The 20,254-nt window shown below is 52.8% G+C and overlaps 1 protein-coding gene across 1 annotated transcript; it reads left to right on the top strand.

Moving 5' to 3' along the window:
- Positions 1-418: 418 nt before the first annotated feature.
- On the top strand, positions 419-18,274 carry NLRC3 (NLR family CARD domain containing 3). The gene is made up of 17 exons (XM_061209167.1): positions 419-611; positions 710-2,459; positions 3,487-3,573; positions 6,832-6,915; positions 7,366-7,449; positions 9,172-9,255; positions 10,600-10,683; positions 11,287-11,370; positions 11,985-12,068; positions 12,598-12,681; positions 13,309-13,392; positions 13,891-13,974; positions 16,071-16,154; positions 16,576-16,659; positions 17,302-17,385; positions 17,782-17,865; positions 18,184-18,274. The coding sequence occupies exons 1-17, from the start codon at positions 434-436 to the stop codon at positions 18,272-18,274; spliced, it is 3,198 nt and encodes a 1,065-aa protein (XP_061065150.1). The 5' UTR covers positions 419-433.
- Positions 18,275-20,254: the final 1,980 nt, after the last annotated feature.

The following is a 20,254-nucleotide window of genomic DNA, read 5'->3' as shown; positions in this document are numbered from 1 at the left end:
ATCATACCACACGCAGCCTTTCCAGATTGGCCTCTTTCATCCTTCCCCTCTCGTGAGTGGAACTGTTCATAATCTCATGCCCTTTCCCAGGTTACAAATGAGGACACCACGGCACAGAGCACTCAGGTGGCCTGTCCAGTGTCGCAGAGCCAGTAAGTGACAGAGCTCAGATTTGAGCCCGGGGCCCCTGCACCTGAGCAAAGTTCCTGGCAGCAGGGACTACTGTCACCATCCAGGAACAAACAGCCCTTCCAACCCTGTCCTGGAGGCCAGATCAAGAGCCACCCGTAGTTCAGGGCAGGAGAAAGGGTGGGTCCCCATCCTGCCCATCCCTTGAGGCTCGCTTAACCTGTCCCCAGGCCACTGATGGGGAGACAGAAGAAAGCAGATTCAGGCCCTCTCTCCACAGCTCCTGGCAGCAATCCCAGACTCCATGAGGAAGCAGGAGGTGCACACAAGCAGGGAGGCTGGCCAGGGCCACGGTGCTGGCTCCCCAGCCGAGCAGGTGAAAGCCCTAGTGGACCTGCTGGCCGGGAAGGGCAGTCAGGGCTCCCAGGCCCCGCAGCCCCCTGACAGGACGCCAGAGTCCCCGCTGAGGCCCCACGGCAATGGTAAGCAGACAGACAGGGATCCCTGGGCCCTCTTCCCCTCCCCCACCCTCTCCTCCCCCACCCTCCCCCATCCCTCCCCTCTGGCTTCTGTCCAGCAGACTTGAGGATACAGAGGCACCGAGAGGCCCTTCTGAACAGGATGGGAGGCAGCCCTGAGCTGGGCAGCCCCTCCCCCAGGTTGACCAGCCTCCTGCTGGTGGAGGGCCTGATGGACCTGCAGCTGAGGGAACACGACTTCACGCAGGTGGAGGCCACGCGTGGGGGCTGGTGCTCCGCCAGGACCATCGCCCTGGACAGGCTCTTCCTGCCTCTGTCGCGGGTGTCCATCCCGCCCCGCATCTCCATCACCATTGGGGTGGCTGGCGTGGGCAAGACCACCCTGGTGAGGAACTTTGTCCACCTCTGGGCCCGGGGGCAGGTGGGCAAGGACTTCTCGCTGGTGCTGCCTTTGACCTTCCGGGATCTCAACACCCATGAGAAGCTGTCTGCAGACAGACTTGTCCGCTCTGTCTTCCCACACGCGGGGGAGACTGGCCTGGCATCAGCAGCCCTAACCAAAGTCCTCCTCGTCCTGGACGGCCTGGATGAGTGTAAGACGCCCCTGGACTTCTCCAACACCGTGCCCTGCACAGACTCCAAGAAGGAGATCCAAGTGGACCATCTGATCACCAACATCATCCGGGGCAACCTCTTCCCAGGTGTTTCTGTCTGGGTCACCTCCCGCCCCAGCGCGGCTGGCCAGATCCCGGGGGGCCTGGTGGACCGGATGACCGAGATCCGGGGCTTCAATGAGGAGGAGATCAAGATGTGTCTGGGGCAGATGTTCCCTGAGGACCAGGTCCTCTCGGGCTGGGTCCTGAGGCAGATGCAGGCTGACAGGGCCCTGTATCTGATGTGCACCGTCCCAGCCTTCTGCCGGCTGGTGGGGTCGGTGCTGGGCCACCTGCACCGCAACAGGCCAGGGCCCCAGGACGCAGAGCTGTGGCCTCCGAGGACCCTGTGTGAACTCTACTCATGGTACTTCAGAATGGCCCTCAGCAGGGAGGGGCAGGAGAAGTGCAAGGCGAGCCCCCGTATTGAGCAGCTGGCCCACGGCTGCCGCAAGATGGTGGGGACACTGGGCCGGCTGGCCTTCCACGGGCTGGTCAGGAAGAAGTACGTGTTCTACGAGCCAGACCTCAAGGTGTTCGGCGTGGACCTTGCTCTGCTGCAGACCGCCCCGTGCAGCTGCTTCCTGCAGCGGGAGGAGACCCTGGCCTCCTCGGCAGCCTACTACTTCACCCACCTGTCCCTGCAGGAGTTTGTGGCAGCTGCCTACTACTACAGCGCGTCCAAGAGGGCCATCTTCGACCTCTTCACCGAGGGCGGCATGTCCTGGCCCCGGCTTGGCTTCCTCACGCACTTCAGGAGTGCGGCCCAGAGGGCCATGCAGGCCGAGGATGGGCGGCTCGACGTCTTCCTGCGCTTCCTCTCAGGCCTCTTGTCTCCGAGGGTCAACGCGCTGCTGGCCGGCTCCCTGCTGACCCAGGGTGAGCACCAGGGCTACCGGGCCCAGGTGGCCGAGCTCCTGCAGGGCTGCCTGCGCCCCAACATGGTGGTCTGCGCCCGGGCCATCAACGTCCTGCACTGCCTGCGCGAGCTGCAGCACACGGAGCTGGCCCACAGCGTGGAGGAGGCCATGGCAAGCGGGGGCCTGGCCGGGCTGACCAGCCCCCCACACCGCGCTGCCCTGGCCTACCTCCTGCAGGTGTCCGATGTCTGCGCCCAGGAGGCCAACCTGCCCCTGTACCTCAGCCAGGGGGTCCTCCAGAGCCTGCTGCCCCAGCTGCTCTACTGCCGGAGTCTGAGGTGGGCACCAGGGTGGGGCTGTGTGGGGCGTGTGGTCAGAGGAGAGAGCGGGGACCTGGAGGGCTCCTCCCCTCCACCACGTCCCTCTGTGTCCATGTCCTGGGGCTGCTGTAACAAAGGACCACAGCCTGGGTGGCTTAAAATGACATGTTATTCTCTCCCAGTTCTGGAGGCTAGAGTCTAAGATCAAGGTGTCAGCAGGGCTGTGTTCCCTCTGAAACCTGTAGGGGAGGATCCTTGGGTCATTCCTGGCCTCTCCAGCCTTCAGTGTTTGGTGGCAATACTTGGCTTGTAGACGCATCACCACAGTCTCTGCCTCCGAGGTCACACGGCCACCTTCTCCGTGTCTGTCTTCATGTAGAGCTCTCCTCTCTTGTGAGGACACCAGTCATACTGGGTTACAGGCCACCCCACTCCACCTCATCTTAACTCATTACCCCGCAATGACCCTATTTCCAAATAAGGTCACATTCTTGAGGCACTGGGGGGGTTATGACACCAACATATCTTATAGGGGGACACAATTCAACCTACAATACCCTGTAAACCATCCCAATGCTGACAGGCCACACCCATTCACTCCACTCTCAGCCCATCACCCTCTGTCCACTCTCTGGATCTTGGCGGGGGGAGGGGAAGGCTTAGGACAAGGGTCATTCAGGACCTCAGAGTAGCTTCTACATCCTCAGAAGGAGGAGAGCTAGCAAGTGGTGTCCTGCACACGCATACAGACTGCGGGGCTGCTGGGAAGACATCCCTGTGGGTAGGAAACCCAGGGTTTACACCACTGAGCCTCCCAAGTCACTCTTGTAGGAAAACTCTGAGCATGTGGGTGTGCTGGCACGGATCTCCGAGCCTCACAGTGGGGGCTGCACTGGGATGGAGAGGAGGGGGAGGGAAAGGATCTCAGCCTGGGTGTCTGTGTAGCGCCCCCTCTGCTGCCTTGATGCCAGCCCTCTGCCACGGGCCTCATCCCACCTGCCCATGGGCGGTGGGACTGTTCATTATTGCTGTTCCTCCTGACCAGGCTGGACACCAACCAGTTCCAGGACCCCATGATGGAGCTGCTGGGCAGTGTGCTGAGCGGGAAGGACTGCCGCATTCAGAGGATCAGGTAACACCGACCCAGGAGACCCTGCCCAGGCTGCCCACCTGTCTCTTGGTGTCCGGGGCTCTTTTCACATCCTCCTCTCTGCTCAAATGGCCAGGGGTGCTTTCAAAGTGAGGTGTCTTTGAGGCGTGTGGCTCAGGATGCAGGCTGCTTGTTTCTGCTCATTCCGGAAAGTTCCAGAGGCTCAGGTACCTCATCTGTAAGAAGAGGGAAAGGATACGGTATGGGTCAGATGCTATCGTGGATACAGAACCATTTCTCCAGATGCTGTCTGTGCGGACATACCGCCAAGCCTGATTTACTCTAAATGCCTCACAAAGTTTGCCCTCAAATGGTATTTTGAGCACAGGATTGCATCTTTAAATAACACCCAAATTTTTAAATTTAAAAAAATTAATATTAATTAAAACAATTTTAAATTTAAACATTGCATCTTTAATAACATAATTAGATGAGAGTTTATATGCTGACTGCAGAACAGATCTATGTGCTAATGAAATCACTCCTACATTGGGTTGGCCAAAAAGTTCATTTGAGTTTTTCTACATCATCTTATGAAAAACCCAAACAAACTTTTTGGCCAACCCAATAACATCCAAGTGTGAGTTAACACTCTGATTCGTAGTTGAATCGATGTGATGACCTGAGGGTGGCTTTAGGAGAACTAGGGAGGTGAGTTTAGAGAACAGGACCCAGAGAGTAATTTTTCATCCTCACACAAGTCTCCAGCTTTCGAAATAATCTTTATCTGAGGAGACAAGAATATAGAATGAGTCCGGAGCAAAAGTAAGTCTTTGAGGATAGTGGTTAGAGTAGTGGTGAGCTCCACGTGACCTTGGACAGACACCTCTGTGCCTAAGAAGGGTAAACGGTATGGGTTCAGGGGTCCCCATGACCACTCTCAGGTTCAGTGAACTCACAGAACTCAGAAAAGCCACTATACCCACAGTTACGGTTCATTACACTGAAAGGATACACATTAAAATCTGCAAAGGGAACGGCCCTTGGGGCAGGGTCCCAGAGACCAGGCCAAGCTTCCAGCCGCCCTCTCCCAGCAGAGTTGAACAGAGAGCGCTTCCTACTCCCAGAGACCATGTGTGACAACACACATACGGAGCATTCCAACCAGGGAAGCTCACCCAAGCCTTGGTGTCCAGGGTTGTTACTGGGGGTTGGTCGTGAAGACACACCTGCCCACCGCATGCTGACCTTAGTCTCCAGTCCCTCCAGAGGTCAAGCTGACACTGCATGACCATAAATCCCATTGTGAGATAGACTATCCATCAAGGCCCAAGGCCCCCAGGTAAACAGAGACATTCCTACCAGGCAGGACATTCCAAGGGCTTAGAGGTCACCTCTCAGGAGCAGGAGCCAAAGTTAATCCTTTACTGCACACTGCCTCTTAGGGTTGCCACGAGGCTACATGAGTTAATTCACGGAAAGTTCTCAGGACAGGACAGCCACAGAGGAAGCACCGTGTAAGAGCCAGCTGTTAACTAGCAGGATCCTCTTGTTAGCCAGAAATGTAAATGCAATCTCTTGGAAAGAAACAAAATAATGACAATTTCTCATTATGAATATAGCTTCCTTCATGAGAACCTTCAGCAAAATAGCCAACTTTCAGTGTTTTGCTTAAAGGAATCTAGATAGTACTCAGAGATTTTTCTGAACAAAGCCAAAAACTTCTCTGGCCACACGCTCTCCTTCACCTCTCTATAGTTGGTCCTCAGTGCCACAGCCCTGTTTGAAACGCCCAAGGCATCCTTCATAAAATATTGTTTATAAAATGTTATAAAAGTCCTGGGGGTAGGGGATGGGGACAGAGGCTCTCTAGAAGCTGAGAACAGTTATATAGAAGGTGGTGGTCTGAATGAACAGTCTTCAAACTTTTTTTAAGCGACAGAACACTTTTTAAAAGTGGCATATGAGGGACTTCCCTGGTGGCACAGTGGTTAAGAATCCGCCTGCCAATGCAGGGGACATGGGTTCGAGCCCTGGTCCGGGAAGATCCCACATGCCGCGGAGCAGCTAAGCCCGGGCACCACAACTACTGAGCCCGCGTGCCTAGAGCCCGTGCTCCGCAATGAGAAGCCACTGCAACGAGAAGCCCGTGCACTGCAACGAAGAGTAGCCCCCGCTCGCTTCAACTAGAGAAAGCCCACGCGCAGCAACGAAGACCCAATGCCGCCAAATATAAATTAATTAATTTTTTAAAAAAGTGGCATATGAGGCAGAATCTCAATTAGGCAGACAAAAGGGGGGCTGCTGGGATTGAAAGAAGTGGGGGGCAGAGCCTAGGCACTTGGTTTCCCCTCAGCCTCCTGAAGCTTTTCTGAAGAAACTTAGGGGCCGTTGAAACATAGCTTGAAAAGCACTGGGGATTCTAATTGTATCCCATGGGGCTGCCTCACATTTTAAAATGCCTAAGAAACTGTAAAGAACCTCAACAGAGATCATTTCTGAAACTGGGTGTATGAAGCAACATTAAGTGGATCCCCAGCGTGTTCCTGGAATGCCTTTTTTTTTTTTTTTTTGGCCACACCACGTGTCTTGTGGGATCTTAGTTCCTTGACCAGGGATCAAACCCACGCCCTCGGCAATGAAAGCACAGAGTCTTAACCACTGGACCACCGGGGGATTCCCTGGAATGCCCTTTCAAGGCAGACACAGATGTACATTTTGTTACTTCAAAGTTAATTTTATAATAACTCTACCATTTTCGTTTCTTGGATTAGAGAAAGGGCTGGGGTCAGGGGTGTGCTGGAACTGACTTCAGCCACCAGTTCATGAGAGCTGATTGTTACATTTTCGGAATTTTTACAAGCTGAGAGTGCTTGAAATTGGCCATGACGGGAGTATTTACACCATGGAAATTAGCCAACCCAACAAATCATGATTCTCGTATTTTGTTTTTTCCTGACAGCTGGTTTTCCAGCACACCCCTGGCTGGGAATCCCACGGTAGTCTTCAGTAATTGCCCGTACCCTCTGCTGCGCTGTTGGGGTAGAAGCTGTTGTGCTGGATTCCGATCATACTTTCCCCTGGGACCCTCTGCTGGTGTGAGGGTCTGTCCGCCCACTCTGGCCCTACCTTGCCCATCTCAGAGGCTTTCCTGGGCCTGGCTTACCTGATCTCCACCTGAGTCCAGGCCCTGATGATGCTACGGTGGCTGACGGGTTTGGATCCCAGGCCTCGTGTTGCAGGATAGGTGGCAAGATTTACAGACCTTCATTAACCACTCCTCTCCCTCTCTTTGGGCAGCTTGGCTGAGAACCAGATCAGTAACAAAGGGGCGAAAGCTCTGGCCAGATCCCTCCTCGTCAACAGAAGTCTGACCACTCTGGAGTAAGTAGGACCCTTCACCCCTGGGACAGGGAGAGAGTGTGAGCCATCCTGTGAAGTCCCCTAGACCACACTCTTCCCAGCATGGGTTGGAAGGACAGCTGAGCAAGCAAAGTCTTGACTCCTGGTCAGCTGCTGGGACTCACCCAGTGAAGCGCCAGAATTTTGGCCTTGAACCTGGTGTTACCATCTCCTCTTCACACTTGGCCCAAGCCCACTATTCCATCAGATCCTGCTTTCTTCTCCCCATCACATGGGGCCATCTTGGGGAACTCCTTCCTCGATCGCCTAAATAAGGATCTCTGCCCCAGTTCTACCGAACGTGAAATCCTAAACCCTGATGCATTCTTTTCGAGGAGCATGGATTTAAAGGTCCATGTAACTTCTGTTCCTCCTTCCCTCCCTGGGAATTGGCTAAAAGAGAATGGTTCTTCCTCTCTCTTCCTCTGCCAGCCTCCACAGTAACTCCATTGGACCTCAAGGGGCCAAGGCACTGGCAGACGCTCTGAAGATCAACCGCACTCTGGCCTCTCTGAGGTACGTGTCACCCGCTCCCTGTCTCTCTGCCCCCAGGAGGTGGCCCAGAGAACCCTCTCATCAGGTGCCACTCATGGAGTGGGAGGTAATTCAAAATGGCGGCCATGAGATACTGGCTCCCACCCAGTGGATGCCAGGGGATCTTGTATCCTAAGCAAGTTTCTAAGTTCAGCTCTTCCCTGGTCATTGTGCCTGTGTTTATGGCCTGAACAGGGGATGGAGGAGAAGAGGGGTGGAGGTATATGGAGGTTTGAAGGACAAAATAATCTATGAGGAAAAGCTCTTGTCCTCCATTGAGTAGGAAATCCCCAAGGCCACGGCATCAGAATGATCCCCTGCGGTGTTTTCCAATACACTGAAATCCCATCTTCCAGATGGTTCCTATGGTGTGGTGTGGTTTGCTGGGCTCCTTTTAGGGGCCAGTTGTTGTATCCATCCTTAGCGGAGTGTGTCCTGTCATTTTGTTTTGTTCATTTATGTATTTGTTTTTATTGAGGCGAAATTCACATAAAATTCACCTTTTTAAACAATCTTTTTTTTTTTTAAACACCACTGTTTTATTTATTATTTATTATTTTTTTAATTTTTTTGGCTGTGTTGGGTCTTCGTTTCTGTGCGAGGGCTTTCTCTAGTTGTGGCAAGCGGGGGCCACTCTTCATCGTGGTGCGCGGGCCTTTTCACTGTCGCGGCCTCTCTTGTCGCGGGGCACAGGCTCCAGACGCACAGGCTCAGTAGTTGTGGCTCACGGGCCTAGTTGCTCCGCGGCATGTGGGATCTTCCCAGACCAGGGCTTGAACCCGTGTCCCCTGCATTGGCAGGCAGATTCTCAACCACTGTGCCACCAGGGAAGCCCAAAATTCACCATTTTAAAGTGTACAATTCAATGGCATTTAGTACATTCACAGTTGTGCAACCAACACCTCTATCTAGTTCCAAAATATTTGCATCACCCTAAAAGGAGACACTATACCCATTAGCAATCACTTCCTATTCTCCCCTCCCCTCCGCCCCTGGCAACCACCAACCTGCTTTCTGTCTGTATGTTTACCTATTCTGGATATTTCATATAAATGGAATCAAACAATAAGACTTTTTGTGTCTATCTTCTTTCACTTAGTATAATGTTTTCAAGGTTCATCCACGTTGTAGCATGTGCCACTATTTCATTCCATTTCATGGCTGAATAATATTCCATTACATGGACAGACCACAATTTATTTATCCATTCATCAGCTGATGGACACTTGGGTTGTTTCCACCTAGTGGCTATTGTGCTGTACACATCTCTGTACAAGTATTTGAGGACTTTTTTTCAATCCTTTTGGGTAGATATACGTAGGAGTGGAATCTGCTGGGTCACCTGGTAACCCTATGTTTAACCTTTTGAGTAACTGTCAGACTGCTTTCCTCAAAGGCCATACCATTTGACATTCCCACCAGCAGCGGATGAGGGTTCCAATTACTCCACATCCTCACCAACACCTGGGTGCTGTGGCTTTTAGCTGTAATTGGGACTATCGATGACCTTGTCATTGTGATCTAGATACCATGGGCACCTTGTCCCCAGTCAGCAGGCAAGTGCTTAGAGACCCAGAGGAAAACCTAAGGCCAAAGCAGCAGTGGGAAGGGCCAGTTGTTTCCCCACTTCCTGGGTAGTGAGGGTGAGGGCATGCCAGGCACCCTCCTATGCTCCATCAGTGATGCACCTCTTTGCTTCCACAGCCTCCAGAGCAACAGGATCAGGGATGACGGTGCCAGGTCCATGGCTGAGGCCTTGGCTGCCAACCGGACCCTCTCCGTGCTGCAGTGAGTGGGCATGCTGGCTGGCAGAGAACGTTTTCTCTTCTCTCTTCTCCTCCAAGGGCCTGTCTGTTTTCTGCATGGAGGGATGGATGGGACAAAGCCCTGAGGCTTTCTGATCCATCTGGATGGCCCCTGGAAAACCTGATGTCCACTGCTTTTCCAGAGAACAGGTGTGGGGGAAATAATTAAAAATAAAGCCTCCTGCCAACCCAGAAAATCCTCTCCACAAATGTAGAAAAGTACGAAGCAGCTTAATTACTGGAATAAGCATTCAGCTAGCCTGCAATGAGCATCAAAGGCAATCCACCAATGGGATGGCAAAGACAGAAAAGAATCTCACCCTTTCCTACAGTCGAGCAGATACAACCCATTACATAAGTGTTTTCAAGAAAAACCACAGCTTGCCCTCAAATAAGAGGACTGGACAGAACCATTTGTCACACTTACCTTATACTAAATTTGCCTGTTATTTGGGGGTAGCCATCTGTGTTTGCTACCTGCCTTTATCCCAAGGAAAATGAAACTTCTCACATCTTTATGACCAGCAGGTACTTACAGCTTGGAGCAAGTGTTCTCTTACTTGATGTGCACAGTTCAAAGAGATGGCTCCAAGGCCCTTACAAAAGATATTCCTAGGCTACAAACTTGCCAAGAGGTTTACTTCTAGCTCTTAAAAAGATTTACATACTCTCAAAGGGACAGGGAAAGGATTTATAATCCCAAGTTTTCTCAAGGAAATACTCTAAGGGAGGGGAGGGGAGGGTTTTTTTCCCTTTGTAACCAGGGAAAATTCCATTTTGTTTAGAGTGTATTTAGCCTCACACAGAAGAGGTCCTGCCCTGCCTGTCCTTCTAGGATGAGTACAGGGGTTCTCCTGTAACATCTCCCTCCTCCAGATTTAGTATAAGAGGAAGAAGCTTTTGAAGACGAGGCGCCTAAGTGAGGGTCTGCCCTTGGGAGGACTGTAGGGTTGCAGGACAGGCTGCTGGCTGGTCTGGATAGAGGCAGACTGCTGAGTGTTGAGAAGGCTGGTCAGGTGAGGGGCCAGTGGGACTTGTACGTGGAAATCTCCAGTTTGGAGGTTGCTGGATATTAACAGTGTCCGCTGGTCACTGCTTTCTGGCCCCTGAAGGGAAGGCCCAACAGTTCTTGTCTCTTAACTCTTCACATCAGTCTATTAGCAACACTTTGGCAACAATCCACAGACCTTTCCTGGAGACCCCTCCCCCCATGCTGCGATTAACAGAGACGGCACTTGAGTAGTCTCTGACCTCTCACCTTGAACCAGACTGTCCTTGGCCTGGGAATGGTTGTGACCAGCTTTGCTGAAGGACCCCTCTCCTACAGCCTGCAGAAGAACAGCATCGGGCCAGTGGGAACCCAGCAGATGGCAGATGCCCTGAAGCAGAACAGGAGTCTGAAGGAGCTCATGTGAGAAATGCAGAAGGGCCAAACTGGTATCCTCCATGCCTGCCACAATGCCCAGCCCATCACAAATATTTGTGAACAAGGGGTTGGATGGATGGGTAGATGGATGGATGAGTGGGCAGATGAGTGGGTGGGTGAGTGCATGGATGGATGAATGGATGAGTGAGTGAGTGAGTGAGTGAGTGGGTGAGTGGATGGATGAATGAATGTGTGGGCGCAAGATAGTTGGCTTTGGACTCCAAAGCCCTGGACCAGGAGAATGGAGATCCAGATTCCCAGGAATGAGTGAGCCCCAACTGTCTCAGACTCACATTTACTGTCTTCCCAGCTGGTAGAAGAAAACACCATCCCAGCCACCTTCACATAAAGTATCACAAATACCCCTCACTAAAGAGTTGGCCCTGCCAACCCTGTCAAGGAGTCAAGAAAGACTTTGCTACCTTGATCTCTTACGGAGGCTACCCACCAACCAGCCTCAGGCAGAAGAAACTGTGCCCTGGGCACCCTTGAGACAACAGAGACAGCCCTTCCCTGGAGGGCTTCCTGGACTCTGATCCCCCAGCCTCGACCTACCAGGCTGCTCCACCCATGTCCCATCTCTTGCAGGTTCTCCAGTAACAGCATTGGCGATGGAGGTGCCAAGGCCCTGGCGGAGGCCCTGAAGGTGAACCAGGGCCTGAAGAGCCTGGAGTGAGTCTCCAGGGGTGGCTGTGGGCAGAGGGTGACTCCCCACCTGGGTTCCCATCCAGCAGGTGGGTGGGTCCTGGAGGAGGGCTGTCAGTCAGGACCACTTCCCTGTCAGAACCCAACCAACCACCGACCCTGGGCATACTGTGATCTTGGTGTCTCTCCCTCCAGCCCACCCCAGTGGACAGTCAGGGTCGGCGCTGGTTCTGGAATTTTCAGTGACAAGCACTGAGTGTACTTTAGAAGCTGGCACAGGTGGCTGCAGAGGGGGCTGGCTCCAAGGGCCTTGGTGGGGAGTGGGGAGCTCAGTGCTGTCCCCATAATGGGGACACTCAGCTGCACCACTTTCTCTGGGGGCTGCAGACACATGTCCCCCCCAGAAGCCGTGTGGAGCCACTCAAATCAAGGCAGCGTGTAAACTTTGGCACTGGTTGTGCTAGACCCACCTGCCCTGACCTAGCAGGAGCCGGAATGCGGGGAACGGGATGAGAAGGGCCGTGGGGGCAGCACAGGTTTCCCCCAACTCCCTGCTGAACTCAGTGCCTGCAGCCCCAGGCTGGACTCCCTCCGCGTCCTGAGACAGCCACGCCAAAGTGCGCCCTGTCCTCTGTCTGCAGCCTGCAAAGCAATTCCATCAGTGACCTGGGAGTGGCAGCGCTGATGGAAGCCCTCTGCGCCAACCAGACGCTCCTCAGCCTCAAGTAAGTCCCTGCCTCCCTCTCCATCTGAGGGCGTCCCTTTGGCCAGGGGGTCTGAAGGGACTTTGGGACGTGGAAGGAGAGGCTGGTGCTGAGAAGCCCACACCCCCACCCCCAGGGGCCTGTGACGGGGAAGACCTATGGTTGGGCAGCTTGGCTCTGGAGCCTGGCATCCTGCGCTCCCCCTGCTCGCTGGGGAGGCAGGGGCAGCTCTGGCCCTCAGCTGGCCATATCTGCAGCTCCCTTCCTACGGGCAAGCCTGTAGGCCCCCAAGCATGCTGGCCTGCCCCTCCCTTCACACCTCTGAGGTCCCGTCATCTTATCCTCTTCCTCCTGGACTGTCTGTCCAACTGCTGACAGTCCTGGGGGGGTGTGGGGACATCTGGCTGGTGAGCCGTTGGAGGGGGACTTCCTAGAGCAGGCTCTTCCCACCTTGGCCCAGGTCCCACCTGGGGCTCTCAGCTTCTCACAGCCTGAGCGCCTGGCAGGCCTCCCCTGTCAGTCAGCAGTTCAGGGTCCTCTCTTTCCTCAGCCTTCGAGAAAACTCCATCAGCCCGGAGGGGGCCCAGGATCTGGCTCGTGCTCTCCGCACCAACAGCACCCTGAAGAGCCTTGAGTACGTGAGGGGGGCAGGCTGTGCTTCCTAAGGCTCTTTATGCCACCCAGGGCCTCACTCACCCAGAGCTCGGAGATGACAGCAGACCCTCGGCGCCCCCGCCATTGTGCGAGAAGGACCTGGTTGGTGGGGGGGACTGGGAGACCTGCTGCCCGGGGGCTACCCTGACACAAGTGCCCCCTCTATGTCGTAAATTACAGGAGAATGAAGTGAGTGGCGACACTCTCCCTGCCCTGACCCCCTGACCCCCACTCCCTGGCAACAATATATGAGCAAGTGGGAGGGGCTCCCAGCACAGGGATCAGGAATGAGTGAGTCCCTGGGCGGCTCCACCACCTCCTGGCAGGTGACCTGTCATGGAATCTCACTGAGCAGAGCCTGCCCCCTGCCCCCCACCCCCCGTGGGGTTGCCAGGATGCAGTTCAATGGTCCAGGACACGTGCTGGGCACAGCACCTGGCACATTCAAGTGCCCCAAGAGCGTGAGCCAGGCAATCCCAGGAGACGCGATGCAGTCCTGGGGTGGGGGGTCGGGGACAACACGGCAGTGGTCTGGATCCCCCAGTGAGCAAGAACGGGGGTTGCACTGCCAGCTCCCGCTCACTTGCCCCTGTTCCCCTCCTCTCAGCCTGACAGCCAACCTGCTCCACGACCAGGGCGCCCAGGCCATCGCAGCGGCAGTGAGAGAAAACCGCGCCCTCACATCCCTTCAGTGAGTCTTCGACGCACCCTCCCTGCCCTGTCCATTTGTCCGCTCACAGAGCTGCAGGACCACACTCAAACCAGGGGAGGCAGAAGGCCAAGTCCGGCTTAGGGCGCCCCACCCCCACACCCCTGCCAGCAACATGGCCTCAGGGCCTCTAGGCTGTGCCCTGCCCCGTGCTCAGCTCCCTGGGGCTGATCCACGGAGAGAGGCCAATGGTGGGAGGTGTGTGCCCAGGCTGTGCTTCTGTCACATGCTTCATGCAGGGCCACCTGGAGTCTATTTGAGCCTGTCCCTGTGCCCTCCACTAACCAGAGTGCACGTAGGCCCCTTGGGACTAGCCTGAGGGGGGCTGCAGGCGTTCTGCCCACCTTGGTCAGAACCTCGTCCTTCAGGGACCCCATTCCCTGCAGTCACTCTCCCAGGAGAAGCCCCTTCTTTCTGGAGCCCCTAGGACCTCCTGGGCTCTGCCCTGGGCCACGCAGTCATGTGTGTGTGTCTGCCCAGCCTGCAGTGGAACTTTATCCAGGCCGGCGCCGCCAAGGCCCTGGGACAAGCACTACAGCTCAACACGAGCCTGACCAGCCTTGAGTAAGTGGGGCCTCCGCAGGGGGGGAGAGGGGGCAGGGGAATCTGCAACCTCGGTGCCCACCAGGTGCAGGGCTCGCACCCTCAGCACACAGCCTCCTCTGCTCTAAGGCCAGCAGGCAGGTTTCCATCTCATCTGCTATTTAAAAAAAAACAGCTTTGTTGAGATATAATCCACCCATTTAAGGTGTACACGTCGCTGGTTTCTAGTATATTCAGAGTTGTGCAATATCACTGCAATCAAATTTAGGACCTTTCAATCACCCCAAAAGAAACTTCATACTCATTAGCCATCACTCCCCATCCCCCCCCCCCCCACAACCAAGTCCCCCAGTTCCCTAATCTACTGTCTCTATGGATTTACCTGTTTTGGACATTTCATGTAAATGAAGTCTTTCGTGACTCACGTCTTTCATTTAGTATAATGTTTTCAAGGTTCATCTGCATTGCAGCATGTATCAGTACTTCATTCCTTTTTATGAGTAAATAATATTCCACTGCATGGACAGACATTATGTTTATCCACTCACCCACTGATGGACACTTGGGTTGTTTCCACTTTTTGGCTATTATGAATAATGCTACTATGAACATTCATGCACAAGTTTCCGTGTGGACACATGCTTTTAATTCTCTTGTGTATACACCTGGCAGCAGAAATGCTGGGTCTGATGGTCACTCCGTGTTTAACCTTTGAGCCTCATCTGCTTTTCATGCCGAATACTTCTCCCTCAACTTTCAAGATATCCCTTCTCTGGCTGGTCCTTCTGTTTGACTCTGAATATGGTACTCCTCAAGGTTCTGTCCTGGGTCATCTTCCCTTGAATGATGTCTCCTTCTAGAAGCTCCTCCTCACCCAGGGCTCCAATTCCCTTCAAAGTCCTGGTGGCCCCCACATCTATAGCTCAGACCTCTCTCCTGAGCTCCAGACCCACGTGTCCACTGCCCACTCCACTTCCCACTGGGTGGACCTGACTTATCTCCCCCACAAGTCTGCTTCTTGGTTCCTCACCTTGTGAGGGGATCCAGCAACCAACTGTGCAAGCTAGAAACATCGCCTTCATTCTCACTTCCCACCTGCACCCAATCTCCAGATCCTGTCAATTCTTCTCCCAATGTTCCACCCACCCACCCTCTACCCTCACGGCCGCTGTCCAGGCCGCCAGCAGCACTCACCTGCATCACTGCCGCAGCCTCCACATCTGTCCATCCTCATACTGCTGGCCAAAGATCTTTCCCAAACGTAAATCTGTTCCCATCCTAGATAAGATGTTTAAATGGCTGCCTGGTGCCTGCAGAGTGAAGTCCAACCCTTAGCGTGGCTTCCAAGGCCCCTAAAGATCTGCTTCCTTTGCACCCCCTCAGCCTCATTACACACTCCAGCAACTCAACTCGATTTCTTTGGGTTCCTTAGATGTGCCAGGCCCTCCCCCCTCTCTCACCTGCAGGTTTGGTTTAGACCTATTTCTGCTGGGCAGCCTCTGTGACCACACTGGGGAAGTAGACTCCACAGGGCCCTCCCAGCACCCTGCAGTTGGTAACTCTCATCTCATAGGTCTCCCCACCTGAGTTCCAAGAAGCTGGAACTGGGCTTGCTGGCACCCAACATACTCAAATGTCTGTTAAAATTATCATTGCAAACTGCTCCCTCAAACATACCAACGTCCACTTGAACTAAACTCTTAATCATTTATTGCTCCAGGGCCTGCCACTTTCCTCCAATGTGGAAGGAAAGGGGGGAAAAAAAGATGTAAAACACTGACCAGCAAGAATGGCCCGAGGATTGAGCGCTTTGATTTTCTGGATGGCTTTGCAAAGCACACCAAGCTCTTATTGACAGTATGTCCACGTGTCCCTTTTCTGGTTTGGCTCTGACAGTCCAGACTCATGCAGACCCCAGACCCCTGAGCACGTGCATTAGGTGGCCACGGGGCTGCAGTGGCCACACAGGAGGCACAGTGATCCCCAGGGTGACCCCAGGAAGATGGTCTGCTATGGTGTGTGTGGTCTGATTTAAATCTAGAAGGTCCATGCTCAGCATGTCCTGCCACAGCGTCGGTCCCTGTTCCGTGCACCCAGAGTTCAGGCTCTATGTTCAGTTTACAGGAAAATGCCATCGGGGACGAAGGCGCTTCTGCAGTGGCCAGTGCGCTAAAGGCGAACACAGCCCTCACTGCTCTCTAGTAAGTCCTGATATGCACAGCAGCCCAGGAAGCTAGCTCTTAACCATCCTTTCACATTAACCGTCGTTTTTGTTTCCTAGTCAAGGAAGGTGGGTTTGATTTTCCTAATATTAGCAATTGGGTCACCGGACATCTAGAAAGAACTAGGGGTGCAGGGAGTATTACCCCCCCAACTCTCCAGGAGACCACCTCTACTTCCTATATCCATAGCATCCAGATCTCTGTCTAGCATCAGTGCAGGCAGGAGATGCAGCGTTCTTTGGACAGACCAGGGCCAACAACTTTCAGTGCTATTTCACCACTTTCAGCCCTAAGTCAAGGGGTAGTGGAAATGAAGGGCGAGTATGGATGCAGTTGGGCCCGGGTGGGTGTGAGGGCCGGAGAGGCTGCCTGTCTGTGTTGACTGCATCTCCTTTTACAGTCTCCAGGTGGCCTCCATTGGTGCCCCTGGGGCCCAGGCACTCGGGGAGGCCCTGGCTGTGAACAGAACCTTGGAGATTCTTGAGTAAGTATTCCAGTCTCTGGCTACAGCCTCTTGCCCAAAGAAACCAAGCTGTTGACTCACAATGAACAGATATGGAAGGGGGAAATGTACATGGAAACTCCCAAATCATTTAAATATCTTCACATAGATCAGGCAGGCCCCAGCTTCCCCAACCCCATGTCACCCCTTTTCCTGGGAGTCACTCGCTGGTCCCCTCCTTGGCCTTGCCCAGGCTGAACATGTCCCCAGGCCTGGGGTGGCCAGTGGCCACTGACCCGGTCTGCAAGAAGATCAAACCTGGGGCCCCAATCTCTGTGGGGCTCTCAGCATGTCTGGGTCATCCCTGCTCCTGCAGTTCTGTGGCTCCGAGCACACGGGCACCTCTGGATGGAGGGTTGCCGCTCCGGTCTCGGCCCAGCTCTTTCTTTGGAATGAAAACGGAGGATAAGAGTAACAACAAACCACCAGGTTGGGCCGGCCTCACCCCTCCCAGTGTCCTGCTCCCCAGAGCCAATTTCCGTTCTGTGCCCGGGAGTGAGGAAGGAGCAACCTCACCGCACCCGCCACCCCCGTTGTTGCTAAGTAACTCATGCTCACCTGAAGAGGTACCGTGTTCACCTCTCAGCTGTCACTGTGCCTTAGGGTTCCCGTCTTTCCCAACAGCTTAAGAGGAAATGCCATTGGGGTGGCTGGAGCCAAAGCCCTGGCGAATGCTCTGAAGGTCAACTCAAGTCTCCGAAGACTCAAGTGAGTGGTTGTATAGACCTACCTGCGTCTTAGAGCAGCAGACTTCTTCTCTTCTGGAACCTCCCCCGTCGCATAAGACGCTCTTGATTTCCTCTGTAGCTGCTTCCTTCCGAGTACAAATAGCTGACACTATTCTGATTACTACAGTCCATATTGTGGATGGGTTTGTTCACTTCTGCATTTTTGGTCTTATGTCCTCCATGGCACCTGGACGAGACAACCTGGCAGCCTGCAGACACAGGTCTCAGGGTTAAATGCCACTTCGCTGTTGCTATGGCGCCTGTGGACAAATCAGTCTCAGACTTGTCCCCCCAAGATAGTGCAGTGCTGCTTCCTGGGGAGTGTTCTTCTGTCCTGAATGGCTCACTGTGGTGTCTCCATCTTTTCTCTGCCTAGTCTCCAAGAGAATTCCTTGGGAATGGACGGGGCGATATGTGTTGCCACTGCACTGTGTGGAAACCACGGGCTACAGCACATCAAGTGAGTGGGGCTCGGCAGCATCTGCCCGTTCCTGTCATCCTTGCTCAACCTTAGAACTTGCTCCCAGGGCAGACCCTGCCTTCCGCCTGAGTCTCGGAGCCAGCTGACTCCCAGGCCCCTTAGCAGCTCTGCAAGGGAACTCAGTATAAGAGGGAGCCATGCTGAGCCTTGTCCATGGGAGGAATCCTGGAAGCACAAAGGTTTCACACCGGGTTCTGCATTTTATGTAGTGACCATCTGCTCTTTACTAATGAGAATCTTCAGGCCTCCAGCCCTTCAGTCAATTTCTCAAGCCCTGTCCTAATCCTTCTCTTCTAGTCTCCAGGGAAATCACATTGGAGAATCTGGTGCCAGGATGATCTCAGAGGCTATCAAGACAAATGCTTCCTCGTGCACTGTTGAAATGTGAGCAAAACAAGTTCCTGGTGGACCAGGCAGAAAAATGGCAGAGACACAGCTGGGAGCTTTCCAACAAAAAGACCACTTTCCAGGGTGCCTTCCTGTGTTCTGGGAATGATGCTGACCTGCAGGAGAGCTGGTCTCCTGCAAGGAGGCAGGAGTGGTGCTGCCAGAGGAGGACACAAGCACCTCTCCTGGTCCAGGGTCAGTCCAGGCAGGGGAGCGATGAACACTGTGCTACAGCACAAGGAAAGGAGGGTCCTCCTCCAAGGGGATCAGGATCAGGCCTCAGAACTCAGCAAGTAAGAAGCCAGTCGGAGCTATTTATAGCCTGAGGTCTTCATGTGCCCCTACTTTTTCTTATCATTACTGCCCTTTTCCACTGACCTGGCTAAAATCATCCCCCTCACTCCGAAATGAGTTGCCATCTTCAAGCCCATGAAGAGTATCAATTTGGCATCCGTGACAGAGGGGACCTCTCTTTCTTTTCTCAAGACGAAAAAAAGGTTTTAGGAGTATGATCCTTAGAGTCATATGGAAAAATTATGAAAAAATTTTAAAGAGAAATGAAGGCTTTAATTATAGGATTCTGGAGACAGAGACAAAAAAAGTTCTCCAAGGTTTTTGCCATCTTTTATCCATTACAAAATCTCTGATTTTGTCTGCCATATGTCATTTGGAATCTGATATAGTGGTTATCAATGGCACATTAAATGTCAATGCCATAATATCATTCTATATTAGGCTTCCCAAAGCACTACTGTGGCTGCAGCTTCCCTGTAAGGGCAAGAAAGCCGAGCTTCCATGTGGCATAAATTCCCTCAGATGTGTGTCTGTGTTGAAAGGAAAAATATTCCAAATGGACATCACAGCTCTCATCAACTAAATAACCAAGGAAAATGCTTATGAAAATTATAAAGTAATTATCACTTTTAAATGTGAATAGGAACTATGTTCCAAATGTTCCTTTAAAAATGAGTATTTGGGCAAGAGTCATCATTGGATGATAAAACCATGGATGAAAGCCTATTAAGGAAGAAAATCACACAGTCTCCAAGTATCACCCCACAGAGGGGTATTTACAAAGGCTCCTTAAAAATGGAGACATTTGGGGACTTCCCTGGTGGCACAGTGGTTAAGAATCTGCCTGCCAATGCAAGGGACACAGGTTCGAGCCCTGGCCGGGGAAGATCCCACATGCCGCAGAGCAACTAAGCCTGTGCGCCACAACTACTGAGCCTGAGCTCTAGAGCCCGCGAGCCACAACTACTGAGCCCACGTGCCACAACTACTGAAGCCCACATGCCTAGAGCCTGTGCTCCGCAACAAGAGAAGCCACCCGCTCGCCATAACTAGAGAAAGCCTGCGTGCAGCAATGAAGACCCAACACAACCAAAAATAAATAAATTTATAAAAAAAAAAAAAGGAGACATTTTGCAAATGCTGCCTTAGCAAAGTGATTGAACTTAACATCACTGATAATGGGACAAATGGACATCATGTGCCCCCAATGTGATGCACTGAGAAGGACACATCACTGATGTATTTTATTCTTGCCAAAAATGTCTACTTGAATCTAATCATGAATGAACAGTCAGACAAAATCCAAAGGGAGGGACATTCTGGGGGAAAAAAAAAAGGAAAAACTAGCCTGACCTCTTAAAAAATGTCAACATCATGAAAAATACAAAAGGCTGGGGACTATTTCAAATGAAAGGATATTATTAAAGAGTCATAACAACTTAAGATCTTCGATTGGATCCTAGACCAGAGGGAAAAAATCAGCTATAAAGAACATTATTTGGAAGTTGGGGACATTTGAACATAGGTCTAGTTATAGTCTTTACTGGATTACTGGTTTTGAAAGATATTTTTGCTGGGTATAGAATTCCAGGGTGACAGTTTTTTCTTTCAGCACTTTCAAGATGTTGCTATACTGTCTTCTGGTTTGCACTGTTTCTGGCTAAGCTGAGAATGTGACAGACAGTAG

The sequence above is a fragment of the Eubalaena glacialis genome, chromosome 13, assembly GCF_028564815.1.
Source record: "Eubalaena glacialis isolate mEubGla1 chromosome 13, mEubGla1.1.hap2.+ XY, whole genome shotgun sequence".
In the NCBI taxonomy this organism is placed as follows: domain Eukaryota; kingdom Metazoa; phylum Chordata; class Mammalia; order Artiodactyla; family Balaenidae; genus Eubalaena; species Eubalaena glacialis.
This window is presented reverse-complemented; position numbering and strand designations above follow the sequence as displayed.